Below are 19,575 nucleotides of genomic sequence, written 5' to 3'. Positions count from 1 at the left end.
GGTTTAGGTCTTCTAACTAAAACATGGTTAGAAAGTTCGGTTACATATAGGAAAGATTATAGCACCTCCATATGCCCATCTAAAGAATGGTACCATTTTATTTTAAATTTATCCTAAGATTTTGGTTTTAATGGTTTCAAGTTTTAATGTTTAAATATTAAAAATAATTTTTAAGATTCTTCTATAAATCTGGCAAAATTTCTAAAAATATTTTTTCATCTCCAAAGTATTCAAGAATTCCATTTGTTTTCTTAAAGAGGCTCTGTCGTCGAAAAAAAAGTTTAATCATTTTTTATTTTGGTTTTTATTATTGAAAATATATCTAATTATTCCACAATGTGGGTCAAATTAAAAATATTTTTTCTTTTTGAATTTTTAAAATTTTCACCATTTAAGCCCATTTAGAAATTTTTTTTATTTCTTTTTTTTAGAAAAAAATAATATGATAATTATTTTTCTTGAAAATTCATTTAAATTCTTCCACCATTTAGGATAAATTTAAAGAAATTTCTCACATAGAGATTTTTTAGAAAATTTACCATTTGAAATTTCTATGATTCTCACCCTTAGATAATTGTCAAATATTTTCAACTAAAAATTTTTATTTTTTATTTTGGAAAAAGAATACCATTATTGAAATTTCATCTAAATTATTCTACCATTTGGGATAAGTTTAGAGAAATTTCTTACCTAGAGATTTCTAAAAAATTTACCATTTAAAATTTTTAAGAATCTCATCCTTGGGTAATTTGTATTTAATTTCAAAAAATAATATATTTTTTAGTTTTTTATTTAAAATAAATATTAATTATTGTTGTTGAAACTTTATCTAAATTATTTCACCATTTAAGATAAATTTAGATAAAATTTCTCACTTAAAAATTTTATAGAAATTTACCATTTGAAATTCTAAAAATTTCATCTTTGGACAATTAATATTTATTCTAAAAAAAAATTTATTCTTTTTTATATTTTTTATTTTTCCTAAAATTTAATCATACAAAATAATAAAAATAAATAAAACTAAATTTAAAAAATTTTCAAAAATAGAAATGGCTTAACTCGACAGCTTCAATGCGGCTCAGCTTCAAGTAGAAAGTGGCTCTAGAAACTCGGCTTGGTGGCTTGACTTGATAGGAGACAAAGGCAGGGATGCGGGTTGAAGATGGGTCAAGCGCTCAGGTCGGGTTGCCTAGCAGTAAAACACGTGGATCCTGAGCTGAATTAAAATGCCAAAACGACGTCATTTTGGAGTTGGTATAAAAGCCCAAATCCGATCTTTCTTCCTCAGATTTCTCCTTTTCCTTCTCTCTTCCCCTTTATTTTCTCTCCCTTTCTTTCTAAAATGGATGAATTCTGGTTGAATCCTTCATCAGATTCTGGAAATAGTCATTGAAATTTGGGTTGTTTCATCGGACGTTTATTGAAAAATTCAATATTACTAGAATCTTCAATCGGATTCTGGGATGCTTGTCAAAAAATTTAACTGGTGCTTAAAAATTCACCAAAAAATTCATCAAAATTTGAAAAATTTTGTCAGAATCTGAGAATTTTTCAGATTTTTCTAGAAATCTTAAATTTTTTTTTTTATTTTTGCTGATTGTTCTACTTTTTGTTGTATATTTTTTGCCTTTTTTGTGTGCTTTCCCTTTATTTTCTGTCTCTGCTCTGTCCTGTTGTTGTGTTTCTAATATGTGATTTGTGTGTTTCTATGTATTGCTCTACTTGATTAGTGTGAATTTATAGGGAGTAATCAAAAGAATTTCTGATTAACCATAACTCCCTTTGATAAGATTTATGTATTATCATAAGAGAGACCAAAATCGACTACAATTCTGCTAACACCCATCCACAGCAGAATCTACATTATCCTTTTTTTTAATTATTATTTTTATTATCTTATTATTTTACACCTAACTTAAATTAAAGATAAATCAAACGAAAAAAAAAAGAAAAATCAACAAAACAAATAAATAAATAACCAATAAAATAAAATAAAATATAAAATAAAAATGAAAATAGATAATTGGGCCTGATAATATGGATCATATTGAACCAGGCCCAATTGGTTTGGGCTCGGATCAAATAGGTGTCTATAATACATATATCTTTTTTTTTCCTTTAAAAAACTTTCCCTTTCTTTACTTTATTTTCCTTTCCTTTCTTTTACTAATATTTATCCAAACATAGTGTTAGAGGAATTGCAAACAAGATGCGGCAAAAGGGTACAGTTTTAGAGCCAGAATTGATTTCGGATGAAAGAAGGGAAGTCTTTGTCAAAGCGGTCTTACAATCAATGGTTGCATATGCCATATCGTGCTTTATGCTACCAAGGGCTCTAAACAAAGAACTGAACATGATTATGTGTAGATACTGGTGGAGATGTAGTATGTGCAGATACTGGTGGAGATGTGGTAAGGAATGGAGAGGAATCCATTGGTTCTCATGGAGTAAACTGTGCAAAGAAAAATGGGCAGGTGGCTTGGGTTTTAGAGAGATGGACCTTTTCAACATAGCACTAGTAGTAAAGCAAGGGTGGCGCTTACTGCATAACTCATCATCTCTGGCATACAGGAAATATTTCCCTACATTCACTTTTCTCGAGGCTAAAGAGGGAAGGACATTCTCATATATTTAGAAAAGCATTTATACTAGAAGGGAGGTGTTGCGCCTTAGGGTTCGGTGGAGAGCGGGTAATGGAGAAAAGATAGATGTTTGGAAGGCCCCATGGATACCTGGAAAGGTTAGCTTTATCCCAGTCCCAAGAGATAATGGTGAAGTCTCGGACATCAAAGTGAATGACCTAATAATTGACTCACCCAAGCAGTGGGATACGAGTTTATTGGAAAACTTATTCCCATGCAATATAGTAAGAGAAATTAGGTTCATTCCTTTGAGCAACCTGGGGAGCCAAGACGAGCTTATGTGGCACCATAATAAGGTACTATAGTGTAAGGAGCGGGTTTAGGTTGCTAATGAGTAAGGACCAGCAGAGCAGCTCTTCTGAGAACCATAGTGTCAGACAAAATGAAGATAGTGTAAGTACAATCACTGCAAATATGAAAGTGGATATGGAGAGCAAATATCCTAAACAAGATCGGAGTCTTTACTTGGAAGATGTGTCATGAAATCCTATCAGTGTTAGCAAACCTAAAGAAAGGGAAGGTTTGTGAGAAAGGTTTGTGCCAAAGATCAACGAAACTGTAATGCATGCAATGGAGGTATGAAAGGTGGCAAACATGGGTAATGGTTGGATAGGGCAACAGTGGCAAAATATTAGACAATGGATATGCATGACTATAACAGGTAAAGATATCCATACAGTTAGAAGGCTTCTTACTATAGCTTGGGCATTATGGTCGAGCAGAAATGATACAATTAAAAATCAGATACAAAGGAGCTACCAGTCTAATCGCTAGTTTTGCATCAAATTACCTGAAGGAATATCAGAGAGCACAACTTAGAAGCGATGAGCCACTAATGAAGAAACAAACGAGTTGGTAAGCTCCTAAAGAGGACACCACCAAAATAAACTTTGATGGAGCACTGGATATATCAGAGGGGAATGGAGGCATAGGGGTGGTAGCTAGGAATTATTCGGGGGAAATACTGAGCGGTATGTGCAAAAAAGTTGCTGGATGTTGGGACCCTGTAACCATCGAAGCAATGGCAGTAACTAAAGTAGTGACATGGGGGAGTTGAGGTGGGTTTCCAAAACGTTGATATAGAAGGGGACGCATAGTGGATCACAAGGCAGCTTAATCATAAAGGGAAAAACTTGTCCCCAATAGGACACATAATGGATGAGGTACAGATTTGGCTGAACAATTTTTCCGAGTGGAAGCGTAGTTTTGCAAGGCGTGAAGCGAATATGGTGTCCCACTCATCGGCAAAAATGGCGCTGGGATATAGTGAAACTTATCATTGGGTTATAGACTTCCTAGAAACTATCATTGGACTTGCTGCGAATGACAGAAGCTATATATGAGTAATGAAATTCCTACTTTAAAAAAAATAAAAATAAAAATAATAATAATAATAAAAAGAAGTATCGACATATTTTTATTAAGTACTGATTTTGATCAAAATACTGAAAAAATATCAATTAAAAAATGTGTGACAAACAAAAAAGAATTGAATAAAAATAATATTAAAAGAAAAATTATCTAAGTAAAATAAACAACAAAATCACAAAAATAATATAAATCTAAAAGAAAAATTGAATTCCGAAAAAAAAAATGATGAAACACATATTATTAATAGGCATAAAGTAGTATGTGTTTTTTGAATTTAAAAGAAAATAATAATAAGGTATTTGAAAATTGAAAAAGATAAAAGAGATATGTGTGATTTTAAATTTAAAGAAAATAATTTTTATTTTTAATTATTTTTTTACATATTTATAATAAAAATCAATAATTTAATTTGTTTATAAATTTAGCATTATTTTAATTAAAAATTAATAATTTGGTTAATAAATGTTTTGTCATATGTTAGTATCTTCTTATTTATGTGATATCGACCTAACCCCACAACAAAGTTTCAATTTACCATTTATATAAAAAATATATTTTCACCTATTTTATCCTTAATTATTTTCTTAAGAAATTTTATAGATAATTACCATTGTTTTACATACATCATATGATATATGAAACATTGAAAAAAATATTATTGTAATGTAAATAAAAATAACTATAATATAAATAAAAAAAATAACTATAAGTAATAAAAAAATAACTATAAGTATTATATGTTATTATGAACCTATAAGCTTACTTAACTTATTGAAGAAAATCTTTTTATAACACTTTATTTAAACTTATACACTGAAAAATAATTTAAAAAAAAAAGTTGGTTATATATTTTACTATATATGACGAAATTATAAGAATGCACATTTTTCATGCAATGCGTTTAGTTTTATTGATTACTACACAAAAATCTATTGATTTAAGATGAAAAATATTGAAAACATATATTACAAATTTAACAATAAGAACACAATATTTAAATATATTCACACTTTAGGTAACATATAATAAAAAAAAAATAAATGAAGTTCAAAACTTCAAAATTGTTTAACAACATATTTACATAGTTTAAATAAAAGATAAAAAAAATGTGTATGTTGTATAAAAATGTTAAAGTTAATTTTAAATGAAATTTTAATTTTTAATTTTTTTATTGAAATAATTATAATAATTTTATCTCATTAAATGAGGATAAAGAATATAAATTATTTAACATAAAAAATTTAGATAAATCTAATTTTTTAAGATTTGAAATATTTTTTAAAAATATTTCACAAGGCCAAATAATAAAACTATTTGATAGGTAACAACAATTAAAAAAAAATTATATTACCTGTTAATAAATGGATTGTCTGTACAAAATCATACATAAATAAATTTTATCAGATAATTATATTCTATAATATAATTATAAATGATTAATACAAGGAAGAAGGGACATAATGACCAAAGTACGAATTATAAAGACAAAAAACAATAAAGGCTTAATGGTAAAGTTGCCGGTATTTGTGAAAAGTAAAGAGGGGACAATGAAGTAATTAAAAGTCAGAAGCACGCAAAGCCATTGGACTTAGACGAAAGTCACAAAACCCAAAAACCCCAAAACGAAAACTCCACCGAGTCGGAGATCCTAAAATTGCAGGCTCGGAAGAAGCTTGGAATCTTCTTAAGCAAAACTCTTTGCCTTTAAGTAACCTGACTCTATCCAAAATTCAAATCAAACACACATATATCTGTTTTTCCATATCATATCAAATCAATCTAGCAAATGAGGAGGCTTCTGTTGTGTTTCTTGTACCTTCTAGCCTTTGGTTTCTCCATCTTCACTGCAATCCACGTGCCGAACGCCGAGAGCTCCTCCGCAATCATGCTCTCGACTTCGCAGACTCCGAGAGTCGGAGGGAGATCGCTCTTATCCATTTCGTGAGTTTTTTTTTTTTCCTGTTATTTTTGAAATCAGGCTATCATAACAGATAAAAAAGTTATTGATTATTGTTCAAACTTCAAATGCTTTACTAATTACTCATAATAATAATAATAATAATAATAATAATAATAAATCGTGCTTTAAATTATAGGTTTATAGAACTGTGGTGGCAGTAGAATTTCACGTTATTTATTTATAATTTTGATCTCGCCATTTTTGACAGTATGTTCAAGTTCGTTCTACTTCTTTAAGCTAATAACGATATGGAAAATAATAACTAACAACTTTCAACCTGTCTGCCTATGATAATATATATATATATATATATATATATACATATATATATATATATATACATATATATTGCTTCGGTTCTTTTTCATATACTATATGTTAGTATATATTTTTAAAATTCAGTATTACTACGTTGAAACAGTGAGCAAGAAACAGAATTAGCTGCTAGAACGGATGGTACCATTGTTTTAAGGACTAAAAAATCAAAAAGAGTAATCTGGTCATTTGCCTCAGGATCTCCCATTTACTCTTCCTATCAGGCTCCACCGACATTGGATAATGGCAATGAAAATGCCTCCCAACCAAGCACTGCTTTCTTTATTGATTGTGGAGATGACTGGGAGCTGTATGCGCATGCCACCCGCACTAATAAAATGGTACGTGATAGGTTTTCTGCTTCAGATTTTTTCATGATGTACGTTTAGGTTTGCCTCTCAAAGTATCCCTGTTTTCTGTATTTACCCTGACATCAAACAAGGTTTTATGCTGTTCGATAATATTACTATCTCATTTGCCATTGCCCACATCTGTCTTAATCCTTATCTTATTTTTGGACTTGTAGAAGCTTTCTGTCACTGTTGAAGAATTTGTCAAACACATGCCTCATGTATCTGAGGATGGGGCAATCACACTTGGCTCTAAGAGGACAACTGTGTATGTGGTCGATGCTATGACTGGAAGACTACTGCATGTTTATAGGTCACCTGATTCTCCATCCATGTTGGAGAGTGACAAAAAGGAGACTTCTGTATATAATGATAACGGTAATAAGGAGCTGTTGAAGTCTTCTGCTGCTAACACTGCTCAGCAGCGATTCCATATCACAAGGACTGATTACACATTGCAGTCTTTCCATCCTAACTCAGACAAGATTTCATGGAGTCTGATGGTTGCTGAAATTGGGGCTGCTTTACTTTGCCAGGATGTTGATGTTCCTTTCATTACATCTACCCTGAATTCAAGCTATGAGCATCCTGAAATTGGCAGTGATTTTAATTTTCCATTTCCATGCCAATCAAAAGGTGTTGTTATTAGGGAGCATGATACATTAGAAGATATAAGAACTTCTAATCATGATGATCCAATGCTCCCATTGCCTAATTCACAGACCAAGTTTGATAGGACATTAGATGACCATCATAATAGGAAGATGCTTCTAGTGGCTGCTCCAGAGTCAAAGCTTCTGTTGGCACCTAATGTTGATAAATTATCAAACTTTTCTCAAAAAAGTGATAATAAAACAATTGTCCCTCTGCCTCCCTTGGAGAATAATGATTCTAGAATAGTTGATGTAAGTGATCTAAGAACACCTCGTACTGATGGCCTGAGCATTTTTGCCAAATATCCAGTAGTATTGTCCTTTATTTTAATTTTCATAATTTTGGCTGCCTTTGGCACCCGCCATATTCTTCTGGCTAAAGAGCTTGCTGCATTAAAGGACCAGTCTGATACTAATTTCAATGTTGCACCTTCCAAGAGGAAGAAATCCCGAAGATCAGGGAAGAGTAATGGATCTGTTGAGAAAAAGGATAAGCACACATCATCTGAAAGTGAGGATGGATTTTCACCTGCTGGTGGTGACAACAAAATATTGCTAGACCTTAATAAACTTGTTGATGGTGGCATCGATGGACGTAGAATTGGCAAGCTAGTGGTATCAAGCAAAGAAATTGCAAAAGGAAGCAATGGTACAATTGTCCTTGAGGGATTCTACGAAGGCCGAGCAGTTGCTGTGAAGCGCCTTGTCCAAGCTCATCATGATGTTGCTTTTAAAGAAATTCAAAATCTCATTGCATCTGACCGGCATTCGAATATTGTTAGATGGTATGGAGTAGAGTATGATCAAGATTTTGTGTATCTTGCTCTGGAGCGTTGCACTTGCAGTTTGGATGATTTGATTCATATTTACTCAAATACATCTCGAAACCCAGTCTTGAGCAAGGACCAAGCTATGCGTGCTATGATTGAGCATAAAATTCACCTGGATTTGGTGAAAGGTGTCATGCAGGATCTTAATTTGTGGAAAGTTAATGGCCATCCATCACCACTTTTCCTAAAACTGATGAGGTTAGTTTGGGCTTTAGTTATCTGTTAAATTATGAGGTTCATTTACTCTCGGATTGATACTTTATTGTGTTGCCCATTATCTTAATCTCCTGCCTTGGCAACTTTCAATTAAAGTCAATAGACCTTATTTGATTCCAGATTTAATTTGGCCTGGCATCTGCTTCATCCTCTATATTGCATATGTATACAGGGATATGGTTTCTGGTCTTGCTCATTTGCATGATTTGGGAATAATTCATCGAGACTTAAAGCCTCAAAATGTGCTAATAATTAAGGAAAAAACAGTGTGTGCAAAGCTTTCTGATATGGGTATTAGCAAGCGCCTGCTTGAGGATAGGTCATCCTTGGGTCTCTATGCGACCGGCAAGTATCTTTACTGTTTACTTTATCTGTTGGTCTCATATTTTATCTACACTACTTGAAATTTGTGCTGGCTAATGGTACTCTTTGTAAGAGTTATCTTACCTTGGGTTTTAGTGACCTAGCTGGTTGATGTACTCATATATTCTAGCAAGGACCCAGGGTAACAAATTTAAGTTCTTCCATATATTTTATTGGGTTTATGGAATTTGTAAACAATGAGAATGCTGCCTATTTTAACAATTTGACTGTAGAACTTTTAATTGGTTATTGGTGCTAGTGTCTGATATTTGCAAGCTTAGTTGCAGGCTGTGGTAGTTCAGGGTGGCAAGCACCGGAACAACTTCTTCATGGTCGCCAAACTCGTGCAGTTGATTTATTTAGTTTGGGTTGTGTCCTCTTTTTCTGCATCACTCAGGGAAGGCATCCATTTGGCAATCATCTTGAACGTGACATCAATGTTGTCAACAACCGAGTGAACCTCTTTCCAGTGGAGCATATCCCTGAAGCTGTTGATCTGATTTCTCGTTTATTGAAGCCTGAGCCTGAATTGAGGTATGAATATGATGATAGTTTTCCTTCACCATCAATTTTGGCACTCTTTCTTTAAATGCAATAAACTTGATATTTTCTGTGCAGTAAACTCTTCTTTAATCTTCTGGATCTCAATATAATATTTTCTTTTTATGATCATAAGATATTTCTAACTCACTGCCAGGCCGAATGCATTGGAGGTCTTGCATCATCCTCTATTTTGGAGTTGTGAGATGAGACTGTCATTTCTTCGGGACACTAGTGACAGGGTTGAATTAGAAGATAGGAATTCTGATTCTGACATCTTGAAAGCATTGGAGGGTATTGCACCAATGGCTCTCGGTGGAAAGTGGAATGAGAAAATGGAACCTGCATTCCTTGCTAACATTGGGTATTACCGCCGTTATAAGTTTGACAGTGTTCGGGATTTGTTGCGAGTCATGAGAAATAAATCAAGTCATTATGGAGAGCTTCCCAAAGAAATTCAGGTTTGAATCTAAACCTAGGAGTTGCTCATTAAACTAAGCTTGTTAGTTGAGTTTGGAATGAATAGATAGATGAAAGGTCTCTTTGATGTATCATGGCAATGAGTTGAGTCAGGTTTTAGACTTCATCCGAATATAAATTAGGATATGAAATTGGAACCTGATTGTTTAAGATGGTCATAACCTTGAACTCAATCATTCAAAGTATTTGTTCATTTGTTTCTTTTTCCTTTGAAAATATTATTTGAAGCTGTGTTTTTATTGAATAATACCATAATACTATAATTCGAATAATCATAATGATTTATGCTCGAGAAGAGAGAGGGGATGGAGGATGGCGGAGCAATCTGGCACATGGTGAATGCTTTGGAAGTTGCAAATTACCTCAAAAATCACATGTACTAATTGCCCTGAACATTTGTTACTTGTGGCTGAGCATTTTTTGTGGGCTACTGTTGCAGGAACTAGTAGGGCCGGTTCCAGAAGGCTTCGATGGTTATTTTGCTAGTCGATTCCCGAGACTCTTTATTGAAGTATATAAAGTTGTTAGCAGGCACTGCAGGGAAGAGGAATGCTTTCAGAAGTACTTCAAAAACAATGCTGTTGAAAATCTTTAGTCATCTTCTGAGTTTCTAAAGTAAGATTAATGCTTTTCAAAAGTGGTGCTTCAGATTGCCATACAAGACTGGCAATGCTTCTGGTATCTCATTCACTGGTCGTCGGAGCTAGTGGATAATTTGTAAATACTAGCTGTAATCTAGTAATGTATATCTTTGATATGTCTTTTATTTGCCATTGCCTTTGCCATGTTGTATTTGTTTTAGTTGACTGATTGGTATGGCTATCTTACCTTTTGCAACCTTTTCCAAAGGGTATGCCTTCCCACATGATAACGCACTCCATTCACCCTCGCAACTCTTTGCTCAGCCCCCATTCCTATTATACTTTTTATTTCCGAGTGAAGAGGATATATATAGCAGCAGCATCTTCACCCGGCTTGATCAAATTACGATCATTACTGTAATATTTGGTCTGTTGCATCTTGAATGTTCAAGGTTCAGTTTGAGTAAAATGTTCACGAGCTTGGTAAACAATCATACCCACAGATAATATTTATTAGGAGTTTTCTTTTTCTTTTTTTTTTTAAAAAAAAGGGAAGACAATTTGAAAAAAAAAAAAACTTAATTTTTTTGTCGATGAATAAATTATTTTTGATTCGTCAGTTAAATTTTTGTCAAACAAATGTATGAAAATATAAAAATCATTTTCTAAAAATTATTTTCAACGAAACAAACTTAATTTTGATAAGAACCACAATTTTGGTAAATGATGAAAAGCGAAGCCTTTACGGGAACCCATAATTTTGGTGAATCCTTGGAGTCAATTATGAAAGAAAAATGGAAGAAAAGGAAGCCTGTACAAATTAGATACGCCTTGGCCCCTTTGTGCCGAGGCTGAGGGTGCTAACGTGATTCTTACATGATTTACCATAACTCCATGGCTTCTGCAACTAGATGCCAATACGTTTTACACCATATGAAAGAGAAGTGCCACATGTTTTGTTACAACACTGCATGCCCACATAGAAGACCCAGCCATAGTGACGCCTGCCTACTAAGGACCATATAATTGCCCGAGGACAGGGCTAGCTTTTAAAGAGCGACTTTGATATCCTAATTATCATTATTATCAAATAGATGTAACAAAACTAGACTTCACAACTAGCTGCTATGGTTTTGTTTGAAGCAAATTCACTATTGCTTCTTATGTTGGAGTTGGAGCTGCTAACTGATCCATCTTCAGTTCTATTAGAGGCTCTCTCCAATTGCCTTCTCTTGGACCGACTTTTAACCTCCTCCTCCTTTTCATCCACGAACGAAAGAAACGTCTGAATGCGTGCAGATTGGGACCTTTGCCCAGATAACTCCAATTCCTCAGCGTAGTGCCGGCTGAATTGCCGCACCATCTTAAAGAAATATACAAAAAGAGCAATCAAGCAAGCTAATCCACATATGACAAATAGGCCCCAAAAGCTTTTAAGCTGAAGCCTGTCCGCTTCCATCTTTGCACCTTGATAACTGCATGCCCGCCTTAGCAGCCATTTGTCATGGATCCTTTGAAGATCCCCATTCTCTGAGAGTTTCAGAAGCGCAGTTGACATGTCCACTGCTAAAGGAGAGTCCCGTGGAAAGGCCTGTTGGATGAACAACAATACCATTAATTTTCTGTTAACTCTCAATGTAAAACCTGCAATATTAATTGCATTACAAGCACCAAAAGAAGGCTAACTTACAAAACCCCATCCGTTTTTGGTGAACTCTTGACCCACGATACTGAATTCACATCTGGTGGAGAGAAAGAGCTCGATGTAAGCACGGTCATCCACCATTGCAGCAACACCACCCTTGTCAGGCCCATCTTTCAATGCTTTTGCAGATTCTTCTGGCGAATTCAGAGGAACCAGTCTTGATGCATCAATTTTTAGTTCATCAATTAAATAATTTCGGGCAAATGATCCCTGCTGGTACCCAATAGGATCATTGGTTGACAATAAAGTTTCAATGCCTTTAATGGGAGAAGTAAGTTGTTGCACTGTAAGGATTGAGGTCAGGCTTGCTGTGTAGCTAGAGTTGATTATAAGAACGACAAATAGCCAGATAATAAGAATTATGCGACCAAGTACGCTGACAGTAGTTTCCCCTGAGGAAAAAGGAAAAAGAAAAAGCAGAAGCACCAAGTTTTGTAAGTTTAAAGAAAACATACTTTTATGCTCATGGCTGCTGTATGTAGAAAACTGATTGCAGTCAGATAGTATCACTTACTATGGGCGAAGAACCAAGTTGAAAAACTAAACCTGCACAAGGAAGTCAGAAATACAAGTTATCAAGTAACTCAGAAGAAGAAGAAGCAATGATCCCCATCATAGTTGACTCAAAAGAAGGGACATATAACAAGGAAAAACCAAGAAAAAACCACTCAACTAAAGTAATCTTCTTGAACATTTTAGGAATAACTTTCCCATGGTCAAATTATGTTGAATACAAAAGTTGAAAAACAACGACAAAAGGAATTTTAAAAAGCGGATGCTACCCTTCCTGTACCAAACAAAAGTGCTAAGAGCAGACAAACTGTTAAGCTGTTTTAATTAGTAATAGTGTGCTGTCATACATGCAAGTCAGATACCACTCACCATAAAATAGTGGCTACTTGTTTTCTTGGGGGGCCTCTGAAATCATCATTCATCCTATGCTCTAAAATCCAAACTACTGTTCCCACCAACAAGAAAAAGATAGCTGTCACCGCCCACATCCTTCCGGTGAATGGCCTCAGAAAGGCCCAAGCATTAGAATTCTTCCTCCAAACTGGGGCCACCACAACTAATCCTGACTCAATATATGGTTGTGTGAAATCTGCCATCTTTGTTCTGTTAGTGATGATTGCAATGTCACCTATAGCCGCATCAAATACCTGAATGATAAGAATGAAAATTTGATAATCAGAAAAGAAGCAACAAGCTCAAGAAAGGCCTTAAAGAATTCGTTCATGAGTCATGACACTTACACCTGCTGTGATCAAACGCACAAGCTCAGTGCCACTAGGATTGGTACGGCCATCCCCGAAGGGAATTAATTTATATGGGACAGCATAGGGCAACAAATTCAGAGCAGCAGTGAATACATCAATGCAGTATCCAGTAATTGCATCAGGGCCTCTTATTGAGACAAATTCACGGTAACTAACACGATAGGGAACTCCAATTTTCAAATGTCTCCCGCTATTTGGAAACACCCATCCACGGGGTTTTTGTGTTGTTTGTCCAGGCCAAACAACGCTGTATAATGTTTGACTTGCGGTAGAACGGTTAGGTGGTTTAGTCCAAAGGGTTTCTGGAAGCGCGACTGATAAGCCAGAATGATTAGACCAGTATCCGATTCTTCTATAGCCAGTGCCAATCACATTGATGACTTCATATGCAGGATGAACGAGACTCCGATCTGTAGTAAACCTGACATCGCCTGTTACACCCTTCATATTGGTTCTTAAAATGTTGTCAAGTAACAAGTTCCCTCCTTGGAAGACGCTCAAAGCATCTAGGTGTAAGTTTCCTCCATGTAGCTCAGGTGACCTAGAATTATTTAAAAATGAAATGTTTCCACCCTGATTTAAAAATCCATTGATTGCATGAGCTAGCAACCAGACTGTGTCATAGGCATATAGACTATAAGTGTTTAGTCCAACTGGGTTTCCGCTGGTTAAGTTGCTCCACCTTGAAACAAATCTCCTCTTGAGTTCTGAATCTTGTGTGTACATTCGCAACGTAACAACTCCTTGAATATCATTCATAGCATCTTGAGAGAGGGGAGAATTAGTATCTAAGACAGTAGATAGCCAATTGGTAGCGATCCAGACATAGCCAGTTCCCAGCATCCCGAGATACTGAGCCACACTGAACACTGTTAGACCCCAGCTACCAGGAACGTGGACCACGAGAATCCTTGACTCACTTAAAGCCACCTTAACCAAAACTTCAGTGATTTCATCCCGCGTTGCATCTGGACTTAAACGCGCTTTATAGGAGATCCTGCATCGTCTTTCGGCCAGCTTATCCCCCAATGCAGCAATCCCGTTTCTTCCATGATCATCATCCTGGTAGATTGCTATGACCTCTCTCCATTCGTAATAGTCTATGATTTCAGCGATGGCAGCCATCTGATATAAATCGTTCTGAGAAGTCCTGATAAAGAATGGGAACTGAATTGGAGACAGGGTAGGATCTGTGGATGAGAATGACAATAGAGGGACTCGCAGAACATTCACAATATGGGAAATCACATGAGCCGTCACAGAAGACTGGGGGCCAATTATGGCCACAGTTTCTCTCTCCATGAACAGTAAAGCTGCAATTCAATCAGTGATTAAACCAAAGAATGAGAAATTTTCGTTTCTTTTCCATCCAGAGGAAAATATGACGGGTTGAACTTGTGAATTGTGAACATACATGTTACGAATATCATAAAAAAAAAATAATAATAATAATAAAGAGGACGTACCTTCCACTATTGCCATAAATCCACTGTAATTGGAGTCTTTCATTTGTAATCCTAATTTAGTTCCTTGAAGAATATCTGGGTTGGAATTTATATCTTCAATGGCTGCTTCTATTGCAACTTTTGCAGCTTTTCCAATCACAGATTTGAATGCAAAAATAGCACCGATATTGACAACTTCTGGTCTAGTGGAAACGTTTGTGCGCACTCCAATTACAGGAAAACCATTGTACAAGATCATTGACGCCAGAAGCCATGCTATATTCAAGGCGAATAGCTGCTTCATTAGAGTTGCTCCGATAAAGAAAATGAGGCAAGGATCAGCAGAAAATATTATGCTGACTGAAACTCAACACTTCTGTTTCCACGAGAAGGCAACCAAATAATAGAAGGTCATCAGATCTGAATAAAGTATTCAGGAAAACAGAACAATAACATAAGATCGTAAACAGAAAATCGTGCGCTCTGCTAATTCGCAAAAGACCAAAAAAAAAAAAAGGAAAAAAACTTTAAAAAAGGGAAGAAAATAGTACTACTAATTCACTGGCAAAGTAAGTGCGAGTCATCAAATCAAATAGTAGTAGCAATAACCATGGAAAAGAGGTGTAATTTACATGAGGGGAAACTCGGACAAGGACCTGGATAAAGATGAAAAGCAAAAGCAAAAACACCACTTTTGGATCAAGGGAGGGCTGAATAAGTTAAAAGAGGAAATGATTGAAAAGAAATTCATTGAAGGAATAATGTCACTCACAGTAACAGAGTTGGTGTAGCAGAGGAGTATATACTGAGAGCACCAAGTTGGGGTCTCCTGACTCCCGACTCGTAAGGATGGGAGAAAAGGGAACTTAATGAAGCTACAACTAGTTGTCTGAGTTACAGTGGACGAGCCTGTAACATTCGTAAGTAGTAATTCCCCGTACATGTAACATGTGTCATGCGAATCAGTTGCAGTTTGAGATTGGAGACATTATTAAAGCTTCATGAATGGTGGAGACTGGAGAGAAGTTAAAAGGATAATCTGTAACCGTTGTCGCGAACTGTACATGTATTTAACGTTTGAGGATGAAAATCAATGAGAAATAAACAGAGTACTGAGAGATGACGATCTGAAAGAAGAAGTCGTTGTGGTGATGGCATTTTGCGGTTGAAATGACTAATGTTGGCCCCTTGGTGGTGGTCCTGTTTTATTCACCATAAATATGATATGCACTAATGCATAAAACCTTAGCAGGATCCATCTAAATTCTACTCAACAACTTGACAAATGGAATAGGCCCCATCAGCTCTTAAAGTCATACTAAAAAATCAGGCCAGAGTCCAGAGTCCAGACTACATCTTCCATCGAAACCCACCTTAGTACAGAAAAGTGAAAATAGGAGCTGATATTTTAATCCCGGATGGCCGGACCCCACCCCTTTATAAGTCCCCAGAGACCAATTATAATGTGTAAGTGCTTCCTCCGCACCACTAACAGTATTATACTCATTTTGCACATTCACTTTGTGCACTTCTTATGTCATCGATGCGTGCTATACCTGTCAGGCCTAGGGTGGAGAGCTAAGTGTCTACGATGAGAATTGACAGAAACTCATCAGTACAGTGCTCCCGGGAGCCTATTTTCCAAGGAACTGAATTTAGGGGTGTGCGTATATCAATTCAAACTAATTTAATCATCGAAATCGATAAAATATAATCATTTTGTTCGATTTAATTAATTTTTAATTATAGTCAATTTTGAGATTAATTAAATTTATTAAACTAATTAATTATTAATTTTTAAAATTAATAATTAAATTAATCAAATCAATCAAATTTATAATAGTTAAAGGTAAATATATATTTATTTAAAAAAACCTTTAATTATTTTTTTAAGTGTGTATATAAAAAATATTTTTAATAATTTATTACAAAAAAAAATTATTAGGTTATTTAAGAGGTTTTTTTTATAAAAATGACTTTAAATAATTTTAAAAAATTTTTATTAAAAAATTATTGAAAATTTTTTTGATAAAAAACATTTTAAATAATTTTTATTAAATTTTTTATAAAAAATTATTGAATAAGTTTTTGACATTTGTAAAGTATTATTAGAGGTGTTTTTGATAAAAAAACGTCTTCAATAATCTCTTGTCATTTTTTTAAAATTATTTAATGCATTTTTATCATAAATGTCTTGAATAATTTCTTATAAAAAATTAAATAAGGTTATTAAATGTATTTTTGATAAAAAAGACCTTGAATAATTCTTAAAAATTTTTATGAGAGGATTATTGAAAGTATTTTTTTGTCAAAAATGGTTTGAATAACTTTCATTAAATTTTTTGTAAAAAATTATTGAAAGTATTTTTGGTGAAAAATGTCTTCAATAATCTTCTGCCAATTTTTTGGATTATTTAAGATGTTTTTGATCAAAAATATTTTGAATAATCTAAAAAAAATGACAAAAGATTATTGAAGATATTTTTGACCCAAAATACCTTCAATAATCCTTTACAAAAAAATTAATGGAGGTTATTTAAAGCGTTTTAACAAAAAAATACCCTCAATAATCTCATTTTAAATTTTTTTTTTGAGATTATTCAAGACGTTTTTACAAGAAATACTTTTAAATAGCCTTATTAAATTTTTTGTAAGGGATTATTCAAAGCATTTCTGATCAAAAAAGCATTAAATAATTTTAAAAAATGACAAAAGATTATTGAAGGTGTTTTTGACCAAAAACGTTTTCAATAATTCATTATAAAAAATTTAATAGAGGTTATTCAAAATATTTTTAGCCAAAAACACATTCAATAATCCCTTCATAAAAATTTTTTTGAGATTATTCAAGGTATTTTTGATAAAAAATATCTTGAATAACCTATTTAATTTTTTATAAGAAATTATTTAATACGTTTATGGTAAAAAATAACCTGAATAATCCAAAAAAAATGGCAAGCATTATTAAATGTATTTTTCTCTTACAAAAATTTAATGAAAGTTATTCAAAGGATTTCTGACAAAAAACGCATTCAATAATCCCCTCATAAAAAATTTTAGAGATTATTCAATATGTTTTTGGTAAAAAATGACTTGAATAATCTTAATTAATTTTTTGTAAGGAATTATTGAATGCGCTTTTCATACTAAAATACTTTTTAAAACTTATTATTTAATTTATTTTGATTAAATAAGTTTAGATGAGTATTTATTTATTTTTTTTTTTGTAAAATATTGTTAACATTATTAAATTTTTTAATAATTTAGCTTGAATGATAAGTGAATTTGAGTTTTATTGGATTGAATTTGTAACTAAAGAATTATTTAAAATAAGAGAAAAAATGATGAAAAATTTAATTATTTAACCAAATTAATTAGATCGAATTGATTTTTGATCGATTCAATTAAAACGATTATTTAAAATTTTATTAATTGATTCAATTATTTGTAAAATAAAAATTAATTAATTTAATTATTAATTTTTTCAAATCAAACTTATCAAACTAATCGACTGCTCATCCCTAACTGAATTACGCCTTTGCGGGCATCAGGCTTTGTTTGTTCGTTTTTTTTTTTCCTACATCTGGCACCTTGTCAGCTCATATTGAAGACTTTAACCACCTTTCTTACGAAATTGTAGTTTTCAGTACAAAGGGTCAACAATACGGAGATTAATTCTCTCAATGTTTATAATGTGTCCTTTAGCCTTTATCCGTATTCACATTGTTGGGAAGGTTTTTGAATCTCGCCCTACTCAATACATATGGTGATGGCTACACTTACCTAATTCTCAACATGCCCCAAATAAATACACCAATCAGGTAGATATAGAGCAAACAAAGTACCATGTTTAAAAAAGGCCAGAAAGATAGAAACAAAGACACGGGCTCATGCTCTTCAAAGTGAATTTTCCAAGACTATCTTACATGAGCGTTCAACACTGTGCCAGCAGCTGTATGTAATGTTGATAGAATACTTAAAACTCTTAATTTTTACTATTTCATCAGCAATTTGCAGTGCGGTTGCTGTGGAGAAGCCCAAATAGTTGGTCCACAATCCACTTCTATCTTCCATTCTTCCCAAGGTGATATTTTTCTCCCTTCTCAGTTTTCACTGTCTAATGAGGTGAAGGGATTCTAATCTTTCTGATGTCAAAATCTTAGGCTATTACAGTGCTACCTGCTTCATCTGGTTGCATTTATGTCTGCTGGATATCTATTCTCTAGAGAGCATATGTTGAATTTCTTTGAGCCCCAGACCCACACACAGCTGCACTTGGACAAGTGGCTCTCTCAACCACAAACCTTTTGGAGAGATGCAGCCAGTTCATATTTTACAAATTCCTTCAGATGCTATCTAAATTTAGAACAAACTACCTTTTTCCTACACCGATGAATAATAAGTTTAATTAAAGATAGTGCTATCGATGCTTTTATTTAGGACACACGCACACGGACACCCAAAAAAAAAAACTTTTATGATAGGCAGAAGCCTGAAGAGTTATCCTCAATAATAGATTACTAAATGGTTACAACTACCATAAAGGTCTTTTGTTTTGCGCAAAGATCAATGGAAAATGTTTCCCAATCACATTACTATTTCCCCATTCATAAGATGTAGATCCATTATCCAGCCAATGCCAGGTTTGGATCCATTTCAATCAAGCTAGAATGGATGCAAAGAGGTTAGGCAAGCACTGGAGTCAGCTAATCAGCTTAAAAGTGGAAAATCTTTGTTAGTTGAACATATCTTCCATCTTAGATTTTCTCCATTCGACAGTAGAAAACAGTGAAGATATGAAACACGTCAAGTACCAGATATGACACAAGACAACATAATTAAGG

At 33.7% G+C, this 19,575-nt stretch overlaps 2 protein-coding genes across 17 annotated transcripts; one reads left to right on the top strand and one right to left on the bottom strand.

Moving 5' to 3' along the window:
• The first annotated feature begins 5,606 nt into the window (after positions 1-5,606).
• Positions 5,607-10,592, top strand: IRE1A (Endoribonuclease/protein kinase IRE1-like protein). 7 transcript variants are annotated; one of them, XM_089766798.1, is made up of 7 exons: positions 5,607-5,957; positions 6,490-6,632; positions 6,821-8,322; positions 8,513-8,685; positions 8,991-9,237; positions 9,401-9,704; positions 10,163-10,592. In XM_089766798.1, exons 2-7 carry the CDS (start codon positions 6,630-6,632, stop codon positions 10,316-10,318), a joined length of 2,385 nt encoding a protein of 794 aa, XP_089622924.1. In that variant the 5' UTR covers positions 5,607-5,957; positions 6,490-6,629; the 3' UTR covers positions 10,319-10,592. The 7 variants fall into 7 exon arrangements, with proteins under 7 accessions (XP_089622924.1, XP_089622923.1, XP_089622922.1 ...); XM_089766797.1 differs by having other exon boundaries at positions 6,818-8,322; XM_089766796.1 differs by having other exon boundaries at positions 6,818-8,322; positions 8,985-9,237.
• A 507-nt stretch (positions 10,593-11,099) lies between these two features.
• On the bottom strand, positions 11,100-15,963 carry LOC111292859 (glutamate receptor 3.6-like). 10 transcript variants are annotated; one of them, XM_022885466.2, is made up of 8 exons: positions 15,504-15,942; positions 15,364-15,387; positions 14,753-15,107; positions 13,263-14,599; positions 12,892-13,169; positions 12,524-12,555; positions 11,995-12,401; positions 11,100-11,895 (listed from the first exon to the last, which is right to left on the bottom strand). In XM_022885466.2, the coding sequence occupies exons 3-8, from the start codon at positions 15,033-15,035 to the stop codon at positions 11,410-11,412; spliced, it is 2,823 nt and encodes a 940-aa protein (XP_022741201.1). In that variant the 5' UTR covers positions 15,036-15,107; positions 15,364-15,387; positions 15,504-15,942; the 3' UTR covers positions 11,100-11,409. The 10 variants fall into 10 exon arrangements, with proteins under 10 accessions (XP_022741201.1, XP_089622917.1, XP_089622919.1 ...); XM_089766791.1 differs by having other exon boundaries at positions 14,753-15,151; positions 15,283-15,387; positions 15,504-15,907; XM_089766793.1 differs by having other exon boundaries at positions 15,283-15,387; positions 15,504-15,907.
• Between the last annotated feature and the right edge of the window lie 3,612 nt (positions 15,964-19,575).

The sequence above is a fragment of the Durio zibethinus genome, chromosome 10 (assembly GCF_047325235.1).
Source record: "Durio zibethinus cultivar Kanyao isolate XHJ-2024 chromosome 10, ASM4732523v1, whole genome shotgun sequence".
In the NCBI taxonomy this organism is placed as follows: domain Eukaryota; kingdom Viridiplantae; phylum Streptophyta; class Magnoliopsida; order Malvales; family Malvaceae; genus Durio; species Durio zibethinus.
The sequence above is the reverse complement of the archived record's forward strand: the minus strand, read 5'-3'. Positions and strand labels throughout refer to the sequence as shown.